The sequence below is a fragment of the Crinia signifera genome, chromosome 5 (genome assembly GCF_055691185.1).
Source record: "Crinia signifera chromosome 5, ASM5569118v1, whole genome shotgun sequence".
NCBI lineage: Eukaryota > Metazoa > Chordata > Amphibia > Anura > Myobatrachidae > Crinia > Crinia signifera.
The window spans coordinates 13,488,599-13,503,380 of NC_139221.1; the positions used below are offsets into that span (position 1 = coordinate 13,488,599).

A 14,782-nucleotide genomic window follows, 5' to 3' on the forward strand; every position below is an offset into this window, starting at 1 on the left:
AACACTCCTGTCCAAAACCCCAGGGGCCGCTTACAGTGAAAAAAAAACAGCAATCGTAATCGGAGAACACGTACAGTATTTGGGGTTTAATGCGACCTGCTCCTTAGTTATAAGGCACTCATTTATAAATCCCAAACCTACAGCACGTTATCAAGCACCTTACTTTACTAGATGCAGAAAGACGACTATGAAACTATAAACCATTGAATATGGCTGAAAATCACAAGTGAAACGCTACAATTTAGTGGGGATATAAATAACCAGAGAGATGACTGTAAACAGAAAACCACTCCAAGCCGCGTTACGCATTCTTTTGGGCGCCAAATGCAGTAAAAAGGTCCTAGGAACCCGTTCCCACCAGTACAGTTAATCCTTGCGATGGAAGTACGATATCTGTTAAGAATTTAATTCCAAGATAATAATTTCTAGCGGCGCAAAACACAACTATCCTGCGCCCACCATGATACGTGAGAAGATACTTAATCAAGATAGCCCTACTGTAATGGGCCGAAATATTTTGGTTAAATAAAGAATCCCGACTTTATCATTAAATAGGGGATTAACGGGCTCAGCATCAACCTATCTTACAAAGAAAACTAAATAGCATTGCCCATAGAAACGGGGGAAAGTAGAAACAGATGGTTATTATCTCAAATTGGTTGTCAAAGTTAAATTAAAAAGTTAGCAGCAAACTGTTCTATTGCCATTATAATGGAGCCAGCCAAACAAGGATATAGGCCCTTCGTGCCTGAGACGCTGGCTGCCGGCTGATTGGTTGCCACAGGTCACAGCTCATTTTGCCACAAAGCACAAAAATACAAACACCCATAACTGTAGATATGGAACCTGTATTTATTTGCTGAACGGAAGTTTTTTGTTTTGTTTTTTCGTTTAACAAAACAAGAATGTGCGGATTGCAATCAATTTTATTTTTCAAAACAGTCCCGCTCTTTATCAGTTGAAACCTCTAATTCTAGAATTCAGGCTCCTTGTGCACTTTGGAACAGTGTGTGTGTAATGACAATCATACTTACCTACATACTTTTTGGGGTTGCCTCCCACACTAGATTGGCCACATCTGCTGCACCCCATCCGCTTCCTTGTGAATTGGGCAGAAGGTGGGAGAAAACATTGGGTAAGATGTTCCGTTTCGAGGGGGCGGGGCTAAATGATTCAACTTTGTGTCATTTAACTCCATCCCTTTCTCTTGTACCCACGAGTCTCAGAGTTTGGCCCTATGGAGATAGGGCTTTATGTCCAGTCAACCAATCCCCCGCACAGTGAAGATGCCTGCTGAGTCTGCTCTCCAGGATTCTCCTGGGGAGGAATTTTTTTTTTTTTAAAGTACACAAGTATCAAAAATTTTGATTCTATGGGCGGAATTCAATTCAGTGCAATGGGACAGCTGGGAGACGGCAATTCCCAACTGGTAACTTTGCCTGTTCCTCCTTGCACCTTACAGATTGACTTCGCATTGCATTATGCAGAATTGACTAACCCTTATAATTCTTTCATTGCATGTGACACAAAGAGGGCAATTCAATTAGTTGTGATGTATTGACAGAAGCTGCCGCAATGATGTAGTGTGCATATACTGCACATGTAACATCCCTATATTTCTGCACTTCTATGGGGAGCAAGGAAAAATGAACAATTTTAGTTTTCCCGTTCTGAAATGGAACATCATGACCACAGTGACTCATTCAATTGCGCCATGAAAAACTGTATTTCTTGCAGTGGTCCTGGATGTTTAATAAAATGAAGCACTAATATTTCTACACCGCTATACCTCGATACATTGTTACACATTTTAGTCTGAGTGCATATCACACACATTAAGGACAGCAGTAAGGAGCACTGATCCCTATCACTACCATATACTCATCTGTCCCTGCAGAAGAATACACTGTACCCCAAAACACCAGAACTTGTTCGGAACACCAGTGCTCCTTACATTCCTGTTCTACATGCTTATTACATACCTCTCTCTTTTAGGTCATTGTTTGGGGGTGCACGGTCCTAGAATTTCCCAGAACTTAGATATAATTTTAAATCATTAAACCAAATGTACGCCTTCCTTTCTCTACATTGCCATGTCCGTGTGTTAGAATTGTTTAGCAGTGCTCCTCGCAGTGACAGATGAAACATTCAGTGATATGGATTGGTTAATAAGCAGTGGAAAAGAGCATAGATGTTGCCCATAGTAACCATCTCAGCATCTGCCAATCATTTCATACAATGTGTTGATTAATGCTTCCTAACAGCTGATTGGTTGATATGAGCAACTCAGTGTTCCATTTTACTTGATACAGTGGGCCTGATTCAGACATGATTGCTGTGCTGGGAGTTTTCAGAGCCCAGCGAGCGTTAAAGGCCGCGCAATGCCACCCCGCTACAGTGAAATCCTGCCCATGTGCACGGCGTTGGCAGCTGTGCACACAGGGGGAAAAACATTCAGAATCACTCACCAGTGAATGAATCCCCCCCAGTCTAGACTTATTTGGCAAAGGGAAGGCCATTGGGGGAGGGAGGCCGATGTTAGAAGCCCTCCCCCCCAAGAGCCGGAGAACTTCCTAGAAAATGCTGAGTTACCACCCCCAAACATTGCAGGATGTCAATCACTTTTTCATACTTTACCGTCCAAATGGACTATGATTGGGAACGTAAAGTGTGCCAAACCAGGGCCGTAACTAGGGGGGGGGGCTAGGGGGTCACGCGCACCGGGCGCTGGAGGGTGAGGGCGCTAGTGTGGTGTCCCAGCAGCGTGGTCCCTGGGATGAGCAGCGGGGGTCCGGGGACTGGTGGGTTAACGCCAGGTCCTAGCGGGGTCCCGGGGACTGGTGGGTTAACTCCGGCTCCTAGCGCTGCCGGACGGTGGGCGGGAAGCAGGTTTTGAAAAGACTTGCTGGACGCTAATTGGCTGAATTCAGCCAATCAGCGTCCGGCAAGTCTTTTCAAAGTCATCAGCGCTTCCCGCCGCCAGGCAGATAGTGCTAGGAGACGGAGTGAGTGAAGGCTGCCGCTACACCAGTCCCTGGACGCTACACAGAGGTATGTTGGCAGTGGGGGTCCAGGGACTGGTGTAGCGGCAGCTTTCACATACACAGCCGCTCGCTATTTGCCTGGCAGCGGGAAGTGCTGATGATTTTGAAAAGACTAGCCAATCAGCGTCCGGCAAGTCTTTTCAAAATCTGCCTCCCGCCCACCGCCCGGCAGCGCTAGGAGCCGGAGTTAACCTTCTCCAGTCCCCGGACCCCCGCTGCCTGACCCCAAGGCAGTGATTTTTTTATTTTTTTTTGGGGGGGGGGGCGACCAAATGACTGCCGACCCGGGTGCCGAAACACCTAGTTTCGGCCCTGGCCAAACGCAGGGGTAGCGGATCAAGGCACCTTGCCAAAACATGGCGGCCAAAGCAAGCCATAAGATTGGGCGTTGTAGACTAATTGATATAAAAAAAAAAGTACAACCGTAAAAATCATAAAGCAAAGGGTCAACTTTTTGTCAATGTTGCATATTGGGCGTGACTGAGGTTGGCTCGCTAAGCAGCATATATTCCCTGCTTAGCGAACCGGTAAATGCCGTCCGCCGCGCTAGCGAACGCCTGTCCCCTTTCGCAACATATTCATGCGAATACATGTGTTCGATTACAAATCCATTCGCACCGTCATTTGTCACATGGAATGAGAAGAACACCTTGAATAAAGTTTTTCATTTACGCAATATTTTATACCGTTAGAGAACTTCGTTATTTGACCAAAGAATGTCACATTTTTCTGTACCTAAAATATGCATAAAATACAAGTTGTGCAAACATACTCCATGCACATATACTACGGCGTATTATTAAACACAAACCAAGCTATGAAAAAAAAAAGTGTAACAAAAAAATTCTTTACGATAATATTTTAACTTCTGCCAGTGATATAATTCTGTTGATTTTGCAAGAATTGGTTGGTCTTTTTTAAAAAAAATCTGTGTTTAATACTTTTTGCAGAGAATCTCATATAACAAAATGTTGTGAATTTAAAAAAAAGACATAAATGTAAACTAGAGCATTATTAGATGTTTTTTGGTTGTTATTTAGGGCAAGATGTTACAAGACTTGGGGTCATACAGTATGTAACAGGGTCCGATTGTGCTGGAGGTGCGGTATGCCGGATTACATCGGACATTTTTTATTTAAAGCGGCACTGATTTACATGATTGCCATTTAAACAAAAAAAGGCTAAAATCATCCGGTATCCCACACCTTTGGCAAACTCAGACCTTTTTTCTTATGACCCCTTGGAGAGAGATAGTATAAACCAATCAGCTCCTGACTGCCATTTTCAAGCACAGCCTGTAACATGGGACCATTGGAAGCTGATTGGTTGGTACTTTATCTCTCTACACTATCTCACCCACTTTATTTAAATTTCTGGGTGGCAGGTTTTGCATTAAACAGCACCAGATGCCTCCACACGGTAAAGGCGGCCATTTTGTTGGCTAAAGCATTAGTTATACCAATAAGTACCGATTGTATCACTAATATGCCACCATGATATCATTGGTTCCTGGGGAACTGATACGCTTCAATCTCGTGGTTTCTCCTATCTGTATATTTTTATGTGGTTGAAATATTTTAAATGAACATTAAAAATTCATATAATAAACACCCAACAAAACAAATTTCACATTGAAATTTCAAAATGATATTGAGCCATTAAATGCTTAGCTACATTTAAAGCTAGCGAAGATAGTCCGCTGAAGTAATCCATAGAAAAATATATTGATAAAGTCATCCAGAATGGTCTATATGTGCATTCACGTACAAAGTTTAGTCTTCTTAAGTACTTAAGTACTAAGAATTTTCGAGCTGTATTTGTCAATACAAATCCATATCGTAACTTTCCACACCATTGAGTTATATGCAGTTCCGGAAGGCAAGTCCATTGGTGAGGTGATCAAGAACATATCCATAATGCTTGGACCAAGTTTAGAGTCTTTGCTGAAGTCTCAGCAGCTCTGGTTTTGACACCACATTTCCAGGAAGAACTCCTCACACTGTGGATTCTTCCCAAAATTCCACTACATGCTGTAAGTCGCTTCCTTCCTTCAGCAATGGAAGTGAAGAACACATCCAACAAATCATAGTATTCCACTGTCCCGCTCTCCTGAACTAGAAGTCTGAAGGTCGTATCATCATCGTTGTTGAGCGCAATGAGTAGCTGGGACCTTTGAAATAGTGCCACTTTATTCCATTCAGTTTTCCATGATTCTGACCAGCGTTGTAAAACATCCCATTAAGATTAGAAGGACCACAGGCATCAAACCACCATCCTGGAAGAAGAAACACAATCATGAATCAGTGGAATATAGGCGGCAGGACAACTTGTGATAAAGGCCCTCTAATGTGCAGTGTTAATGGACCTTTACATACAGAATAGCGCTGCTCCAGAACAGAAGGATGTTCTACCGTAGGCAGCGATTAAGGGGGTAATTCAATTAAACAAATAATGCCAGGAATGAGTGCCTGGACCAATTCAATTAACTGAGCTCTAAACTCTTGCCTGGAAGATATCGGAAGATATCTGTTCATAACCTCCTGAGGTGCAAGCAGAAATCAGACAAAATTAGTGCCATAATGTAAATTGCAAGATAACCACCCACACAATTTAATGGAATCCAATTATAAACATGAAATACCTTTTTGTAGCATATACATCTTTTAAAAACATCATATTTTTAACACTTTTGTACATTAAACAAAGTTTGTGTACATGAAACAATCAGAAAGCAAATGTTTCACTATCTCTGTTATGCTAAAAAAAAAAAATTTTCAGAATATTATGGATACCAGATTTTCATATATGGGACTCAACCTGTAGAAGTAATAATAATAATAATAATAATAATTATAACAATTATAATTATAATAATAATAATAATAATAATAATAATAATAATTATAATTATAAAAATAAATTATATTATATAAAAAATTAACTAATGAAATATTTAATACAAATAAATATTTATACTAAAGAAAACTACTATAATAATAAATAATAATAAACATTATTATTATTATTATTATTATTATTATTATTATTACCACAAAACAATATAAATCTATAATATAAATAAAGTAATTTGTTAAATAGCTAATTAATAATAATAATAATAATAATAATAATATAAAAAAACAACTATAATATAAATAAATTAAGTTATTCAAAAATGAATTCAAATAAAAATATAATGAATACTAATATAATATTATTATTATTATTATTATTATTAATAATAATAGTAGTAGTAATAATTTCAAAATAAAACATGATATAATTTAATGATCTAATTAAATAATTCAAATATATACAATAAATAATAATAATAACAACAACAACAATTATATATATATATATATATATATATGTATATATACACATACATACATACATACATACCCCGCTTACAAACTTTTCAGTCAATAGGAAAAGAATAGATCTATTGCCCCTTTCCCACTGCAGCTCTTAAACGGTATATTGCCATTTTTTTCCCCACAATTTACCGTTTAAGGCTGCAGTGGGAACGTGCCAGAGTTGAAATACCAGTTAAAGTTAACCGGTATTTCAACCCGTTTTAAAAGCAGAGTCCTACATGTTTAAATACCGTTTTTAAGGCAGTGGGAATGCCTCTGAAACGGTATTTAGTAAAAAAAAAAATCGGCGTGGGGTCCCCCCCCCCACTGCCATAACCAGCACCAGGCTGAAAGAGCCGGGGCTGATATTAAAAGATCAGGAAATCAGACAAATAGGGCATCGCTGACTTTTTAAGACCAGCCCCAGGCTCAAGGGCCGGGGCTGGTTCCCAAAATACGGGGGACAAAATGAGTAGGGGTCCCCCGTATTTTAAGAACCAGCCCCAGGCACAACCAGCCAGCAGGGTAATGCCACAGCCGGGGGACACTTATTATATAAGGTCCCGCGGCCAAAGCATTAACCCTACCGACCAGTCAGCCTGGCCAGTGGTCCTGGGGGAGAGGGGACCCCCCCCCCCCAAAAAAAAAACGGGTAATGACCCATTTCAGCAGTGGGAAAGCAGCATTATTACAGACTCAATGAACTTAATGAGGGTGATTGCTCATTGGTGCACTTGGATAGTATTTGTAAACTGTTTTTAGTGGTGTATATATATAACCCAGTCACATAGCAATGTTGGTTTGGGAGTCGGCTTGGTGAGTATTAGAAATAGAAATGAAATGAGCTGGGTAGGTGATCGTGAATGGGTTGAACAGAATGGGAGTGGAGGGGTAGGGGGTGGGGACGGGCCTTTCCTGGAGAGGTGACATTTCAGGGAACATTTGAAGGTTTGGAGGCTGGAGGAACGTCTTATACCCAGGAATGGAAGCAGGTAATTAGATCTTGTGTGGTTGAGAATACAAATTAAGAGATTTGTTGCTTCAGTTTTGTTAATGGCTTCCTATAATAATTGCACAATGTACACGTTCATGTCTAAATATTTCTAAATATTTCTCATTAGCCTGACATCGGGATCCCGCCTGGCCCCCCAGGCACAGTGGCTCGCCACCTATTCTATTATCCCTCAGGGTCCCGACTGTCGTGACCCTGTCCGGCACCCAGAGTGCATTAGAAGCCCTACTTCAAAGAACGCACACTTTGTGGAATTGCTATAAATCCGAATATGTACAGTATGTGCAAATGCTGTATAAAACCAATATAATATATAGAATAATATAAAGATAAAGAATGGAAATGGGACCCGTGGAAAATGCTTTGACGTAGCATTTGTACTTTCTATAATGTTAGGAAGAAGCTGATTGGTTGATATGGGAGAAGTATCCGCTGGTCTCCTTTCTATTCACTGCTTGATACATCATCCGCTATGTTTTACATTAAGCAGAAGTCGAACACCCTTATGCTCTGAACAGTCATTTTTCAATGCTAAATTCCCCCAGAGTTGGAACAATTTTGCTTAATCCGAGAAAACTCTGGTCATTCCCTAACGTTCCAACTTTTCTCCTAAATTCGTTCACATGGATTTTTTGTTTTCAGGTAATTTGTCTAACATGACAGGACCTCGTCTACGTCGCTGGAACCGACAAGGGCTCGTTGCCAGGGAAGTAAATTTATATGTTCACACTGCCCATAGTTTTAAGAAAATATCATTGGTCCTGACATGTCTCCACAGATCTGCTGGATAATCCCCTTTCTGTTCTATATCTACGCTAACACTTCATGATAAAGATTTATACCAAATATATCTGGCGTGTAGTTCGACATATGCTGATTGTGCAACAGCACCAATGGGACCGATAGCTGGAACACTATTACAGAACACACCAATTAATATTCTACTCATCTGAAGAAAATCAAGGAAACAATCCCATATAATAAAAGGCTAATACTGCTCCTCATCTCCATGGGGGAATTCAAGTGCTGTGTGCCCCGGTGGCCACTAGATGGCTTCTAAAAGAGCCATAGACTACTAACCATAATGGTTTAGTATGCCTCAAGGTTGTTCTCTGGTGCGCCCGCGCACTGATCTATCACTCAACGGCGGGTCCCGGTGTGCAGGGGCATAACTATGGTGCCGCAGACCCCGCAGTGGCTTGGGGGAGCCAGTTTAGACAGAAACAAGACAATGTACAGCGCCACACAATTTACAGCATGCGGGATACACTGGGCCTTATTTTGGTTCACTCTTAGAGGTAAAATCCTTCTTAGATGGGTAAAACCATGTGCGCTGCAGGGGGGCAAATGTAACATGTGCAGAGAGAATTAGATTTGGGTGAGTATTTTGTTTCTGTGCAGGGAAAATACTGGCTGCTTTATTTCTACACTGCAATATAGATCTCACTTTGAAGAAAAACCCCACCCAAATCTAATTATATCTGCACATGTTATATCTGCCCCACCTGCAGTGCTCATGGTTTTACCCATCTAAGAAGGATTTTGCCTCTAATGCTGGGTACACACCAGGACGACTAGGGCCCGATCAGCACAATCTAGATCCGATTCCGATCAATTGGATGCAGATTGTGTGCTGATTGGGCCCTTTTCTGAGCTGGTGTGGAGCGATTCCGATCCGATGCGCGGTCCCGCGGGTCGGTCGGTCGTTATTGAGATCCTACCTGCTGCAGGTAGGATCTCAATGACGACCATACAACCGGGTGCGGGTCGCCATCGGATCGGACCCGCTCACGGTGCACATCGTGAGCGGGTCGTGCCCTCCCGCGTCATCGCGAGCGGGTCGGACGAGACACTGACGACCCGCTCACGATGTGCATCGTGAGCAGGTCGTCCTGGTGTGTACCCTACATTAGAGTGAACCAAAATAAGGCCCACTATTCTCTATTAGTGAAGCACTGGGGAGGGTCACTGTGGTATTTGCTAAGGGATGTGGGTAGGGTTATGCTGCTTCTACCCATGGCAACTTACTGCCTGTCATCTATGGAGTGTCACCCACTGTCTGGCATATACAGTAGTGTAAGTGACATTATGGTGGGGCACAATGTGTAAGTGTGTAGTATAATGTGTAAGGGGCATTACGAAGAGGAGAAGGGGGGCGCCAGAAACAATTTTGGCAGAGGGCAGCAACATTTATAGTTACGCCACTGCTGGTGTGGCTGTATGGGTGGTTGGTGGATGGCTCATGCACACAGCATGATGAGCGGATATGAGCTGTGTTGCGTTTACAGATATATCGAAGGTACACACTGGCCGATGGTGCATCAATATATTAGATGTTTAATCGAGCTGCCGATCTATCAACCAAAGTGTCCGCACCTTTACTGCGATGTATCTAGCAAGTGTGTGAATCAAAATCGGTACCAGAATCAGCCATCTGAATGCCTGAGCCGTCTTCTCTATTGGATGGACAAGTACTATTAATCATTCTATACTTTTTATATAATTAAGCCATTAATGACAGCGCTCGTTACACTCTGTTCTGTTCTCAACATTCTACTGTAAATAATTGGGATTACACTACTCACAGATTCCTTTACTGCAATAACAATGGCACATATGCTGTAATATAGACGATGCCTGACCTGTATGTATGTACGTGTTCCGTGACTCTGCGCACATGACACGAATATGTACGCAATGGACCATGATTGTATAATTACTCCGCAAACAATCCGTCCAGCGATGCTGTACAGTGATGCCTGGCTGACACAGTATGATAACATTGTGAAATCCGCTGCAGATTACCAGCAGAACACAATACATCACGGCAAACGACTTGACGGAACACATCGATTCTTTGGAATTAGCATATTGCACATCAAAGAGATTTCTGCCTAGTGTCAAAACAGGTCTAAGTAGCTGTGACGCGGCCCCTGCGGTCTGTCTGTCAGTACCTTCCCCAATTTCTCTGCGGAGAACAAACATCAGCTTGTTATACAGTAACCACATGTCGTTCTTACTTCAACCGTGTAACAGTTAACTAATTACACGTTTGCAACCTTTTTTTAGAACTGAGCATTCTGTAGCGATTGCTTCTCTCTTGTATGAGAAGCCCATAGGCTTCTATAGGGTATCGCCACCCAAAGGTGGCGATACCCTACTATGCGGTATCGGTGCGGCCGGATTTTAATACATAGGAAAATGCGGTGAAACGGGGGGTTTACCGCATTTTTAGCTTGATACATCCCACCATATGTCCTCCGATGTGAGCAAATCAGTGTTTGAGTTTTAGAGCCAGTTCATACACACTGGTATGATGCAGGGACTGACCGGAGGATGTGGGAGCGGGCAGTGTCGGCACGGTAAAAGGAAAGATCTGGCCGATATGTCGTTTTGATTTGGATGAAAGCAGCCTATCAGGTCGAGATTATTCTAGTGCCCCCCCCCCCCAGCATAAGGCACCTATAATACAGGCTATCTCACAGAGGACCCTTATTCATGTCTGTTTGCTAGTGCATATGCATTCGCGGTGGGACGATGCATTTCTGCGCAGGTGCACAGGCTGGGTGCGTGCGCTCAGGGGAACAAAGTGTTCATGCACCCACATTGCAGCCGGTGGGCGGGGGAGTGGGGCAGCGGGCTGGATACTATGGGTACTCCCCCACAGTAACCAGCGTTTCATGGGCGTTTCCATGGTAATCATCCAATGACGTTGGCGCTGGGGGCGGTGAGAACATACACGCATATAAAAGTGAGTCACTTTATATAGGCATGTGCGCACCACATCCTTCGATGGTCGACGACCATCGAAAGATGTGGGAGGTTCCCACTGGCATGCGAATGGATGTATATGTATGCCATGCGAACATACGCGCCGTGAGAATGGTGGGCCGGCGTACCGACATTCACAGGGCCAGTTCTGGTTGACTCGCACCACCACCCCGGCAAACGCCCGCCCCCCCCCAGCAGCCAGCACCTACGTCATCCCAAGGGGATATGTCCGAGAACTCTCATTTCTTTCCCCCACGGAAATAAAAGTCAGTGAAAACTGGCTTCTATTACCACCGCCGTTCCCCAAAAAGGGGGAGGGTGCTGACGTCATCTACCCACCCCACGCAGGCATCGGCCCATCTGCATTACTAGGGAAATGCCCACAGTTTTCTTGGGGACACCGAAAAAAAATGCAGCTGCCCCCTGCGCGCCCAAGGCCCTCCCCTTAGTGTGCGAACCTCTTGGGTGAATGTGATAATCACCGACGGCGTGCGCACAGCAGATCTGCACATGCATATTTTCGCCCATACACAGAATTCAGCCCATACAGATTAAACCAAAATCGGGCCCTATATGTCTTAATTGCTTCTACGCCTCTGGGCCTGATTCCGATTAATTAGATAAAGAAAACAGGGCACAAATGGACAAGACCATGCTGCACTGCAGGTGGGGCAGATGTAACAGGTGCAGAGAGCATTCGATTTGGGGGAGTTATTTTGTTTCTGTGCAGGGTAAATACTGACTGCTTTATTTTTACACTGCAATATAGATAATCGGTTACATAGGAAATAGTTTTTAAAACAATCTTGTTTACATGTATAATAAGCTGACTATTCATTGAGGTTCTAGAAGGGAATTCCTAATATTTCTGATCAAAGGCTCCTAAATATATAAGCTGTAAAATGTATGTTATGTAAGTAAAATAAATGAAACATTGAACTGTTTTGAGAATATTAAGCTAATATTAAATAAAGCCGTTTCTTCCCCTTCCTGGCGGTTTGAAGCACATATGTATTATATGCGTTGTATATTTGAACACAGCAATGTCTGTCACTGAGTCCATCAGCGCTGTGTCAGGCTTAAGTGCTAGCCGGGGATCAGGGGAATTAGCCGTCAGAGATGTTTGGAGAATAGATTTGGGGGATATGTCAGCGGTTCCCGTCAGTGGGACACGACTGTGGCGGAGTAGTTGGAAAGGACCGTTTTCCTGGGGAAATATTAATGCAGCGCTTTTCTTCAAAGCCATGGAAGGGTTCTACTCACAATAAGTAATAATATAAATATTTATTCTTTCCAACCAAAGACATTTTTCAAAGTGCTTCTTCCAGTTGAATGATATGACCCTGTTAATGGCTCGCGGCAGCAGCCAATAAAAACACAGAGTGCTAGATTATATACACAAGAGACAATAAGACTGTTGTACGATACACATGTAGGACGGGACTCCGGCCTACTGAGCGCCTTTTATGTAGGAAAATAGCTGCATACTAGATACCAATAATTTACTTTGCATGTAATGATAGCATAGGAGATTCTTATACAAAGCGAGCATTGATGTGTCCTCAGCAAGAATATACAGCCCTATAATACACAGTGTCCATTGCTTCTCTGTAATAATATCTGTACAGTCACATCCCAGGGAGCCAATTATGCAAGTGCTCTGTTACTGTACAGTGGTGGCTGCTGCTATCCGTCAGTGACCGGCTTCCTCTGAGTGCCGCAGTGCTCTGTTACTGTACAGTGGTGGCTGCTGCTACCCGTCAGTGACTGGCTTCTTCTCAGTGCCACAGTGCTCTGTTACTGTACAGTGGTAGCTGCTGCTATCCGTCAGTGACCGGCTTCCTCTCAGTGCCGCAGTGCTCTGTTACTGTACAGTGGTAGCTGCTGCTATCCGTCAGTGACCGGCTTCCTCTCAGTGCCGCAGTGCTCTGTTACTGTACAGTGGTAGCTGCTGCTATCCGTCAGTGACCAGCTTCCTCTGCCGCAGTGCTCTGTTACTGTACAGTGGTAGCTGCTGCTATCCGTCAGTGACCGGCTTCCTCTGAGTGCCGCAGTGCTCTGTTACTGTACAGTGGTAGCTGCTGCTATCCATCAGTGACCAGCTTCCTCTGTGCCGCAGTGCTCTGTTACTGTACAGTGGTAGCTGCTGCTATCCGTCAGTGACCGGCTTCCTCTCAGTGCCGCAGTGCTCTGTTACTGTACAGTGGTAGCTGCTGCTATCCATCAGTGACCAGCTTCCTCTGAGTGCCGCAGTGCTCTGTTACTGTACAGTGGTAGCTGCTGCTATCCATCAGTGACCAGCTTCCTCTGTGCCGCAGTGCTCTGTTACTGTACAGTGGTAGCTGCTGCTATCCGTCAGTGACCGGCATCCTCTCAGTGCCGCAGTGCTCTGTTACTGTACAGTGGTAGCTGCTGCTATCCATCATTGACCAGCTTCCTCTGAGTGCCGCAGTGCTCTGTTACTGTACAGTGGTAGCTGCTGCTATCCGTCAGTGACCGGCTTCCTCTGAGTGCCGCAGTGCTCTGTTACTGTACAGTGGTAGCTGCTTCTATCCACCAGTGACCAGCTTCCTCTCAGTGCCGCAGTGCTCTGTTACTGTGCAGTGGTAGCTGCTGCTATCCATCAATGACCGGCTTCCTCTCAGTGCCGCAGTGCTCTGTTACTGTACAGTGGTAGCTGGTGCTATCCGTCAGTGACCAGCTTCCTCTCAGTGCCGCAGTGCTCTGTTACTGTACAGTGGTAGCTGCTTCTATCCACCAGTGACCGGCTTCCTCTCAGTGCTGCAGTGCTCTGTTACTGTGCAATGGTAGCTGCTGCTATCCCTCAGTGACCAACTTCCTCTGAGTTCCGCAGTGCTCTGTTACTGTGCAGTGGTAGCTGCTGCTATCCGTCAGTGACCGGCTTTCTCTCAGTACCGCAGTGCTCAGTTACTGTACAGTGATAGCTGCTTCTATCCATCAGTGACCGGCTTCCACTGAGTGCCGCAGTGCTCTGTTACTGTGCAGTGGTAGCTGCTGCTATCCATCAGTGACCAGTATCCTCTGAGTGCCGTAGTGCTCTGTTACTGTGCAGTGGTAGCTGCTGCTATCCGCCAATGACCAGCTTCCTCTCAGTGCCGCAGTGCTCTGTTACTGTACAGTGGTAGCTGCTGCTATCCATCAGTGACCGGCTTCCTCTCAGTGCCACAGTGCTATGTTACTGTACAGTGGTAGGGTTGATAGACATTATTAAGGGGAAAATATATTAAAGCTTGGAGAGAAATGAAGCAGAGAGAGCAAAAGTACCCACCAATCAGTGTCTGCCATTTGTTGACAATTAGGAGCTGATTGGGTGATACTTTAGCTTTCTCCACTTCATTGTTTTTCAAGATTTGATGCAGTAAATCTCCATATGAATTTATCTAATTTCAGTGCATGCTACTTCAAGAACCTGCATTTATATTCATTGGAGAGTTCATTAAACAACAGATGGACAAACAACAAAATATGTGGTTTTATATGATAAGAGGGAAGGGGAGGGAGGGGTTAAGAGGGTCTTCTGTGCGACCTGCCCTCGCCAGCACATGTCCTCAGTAGACCATGCCACTGTGCTATAT

General features: G+C 43.9%; 1 protein-coding gene across 2 annotated transcripts in view; it reads right to left on the reverse strand.

Moving 5' to 3' along the window:
- Positions 1-4,216: 4,216 nt before the first annotated feature.
- ANGPT1 (angiopoietin 1) overlaps positions 4,217-14,782 on the reverse strand; it is a 240,888-nt gene continuing 230,322 nt past the window's right edge. For both annotated transcript variants that reach the window (XM_083186694.1, XM_083186695.1), the window contains exon 9: positions 4,217-5,319. In XM_083186694.1, coding sequence (XP_083042820.1) covers positions 5,159-5,319 — 161 coding nt within the window. In that variant the 3' untranslated portion in view covers positions 4,217-5,158. The remainder of the gene's footprint in view (positions 5,320-14,782) is intronic.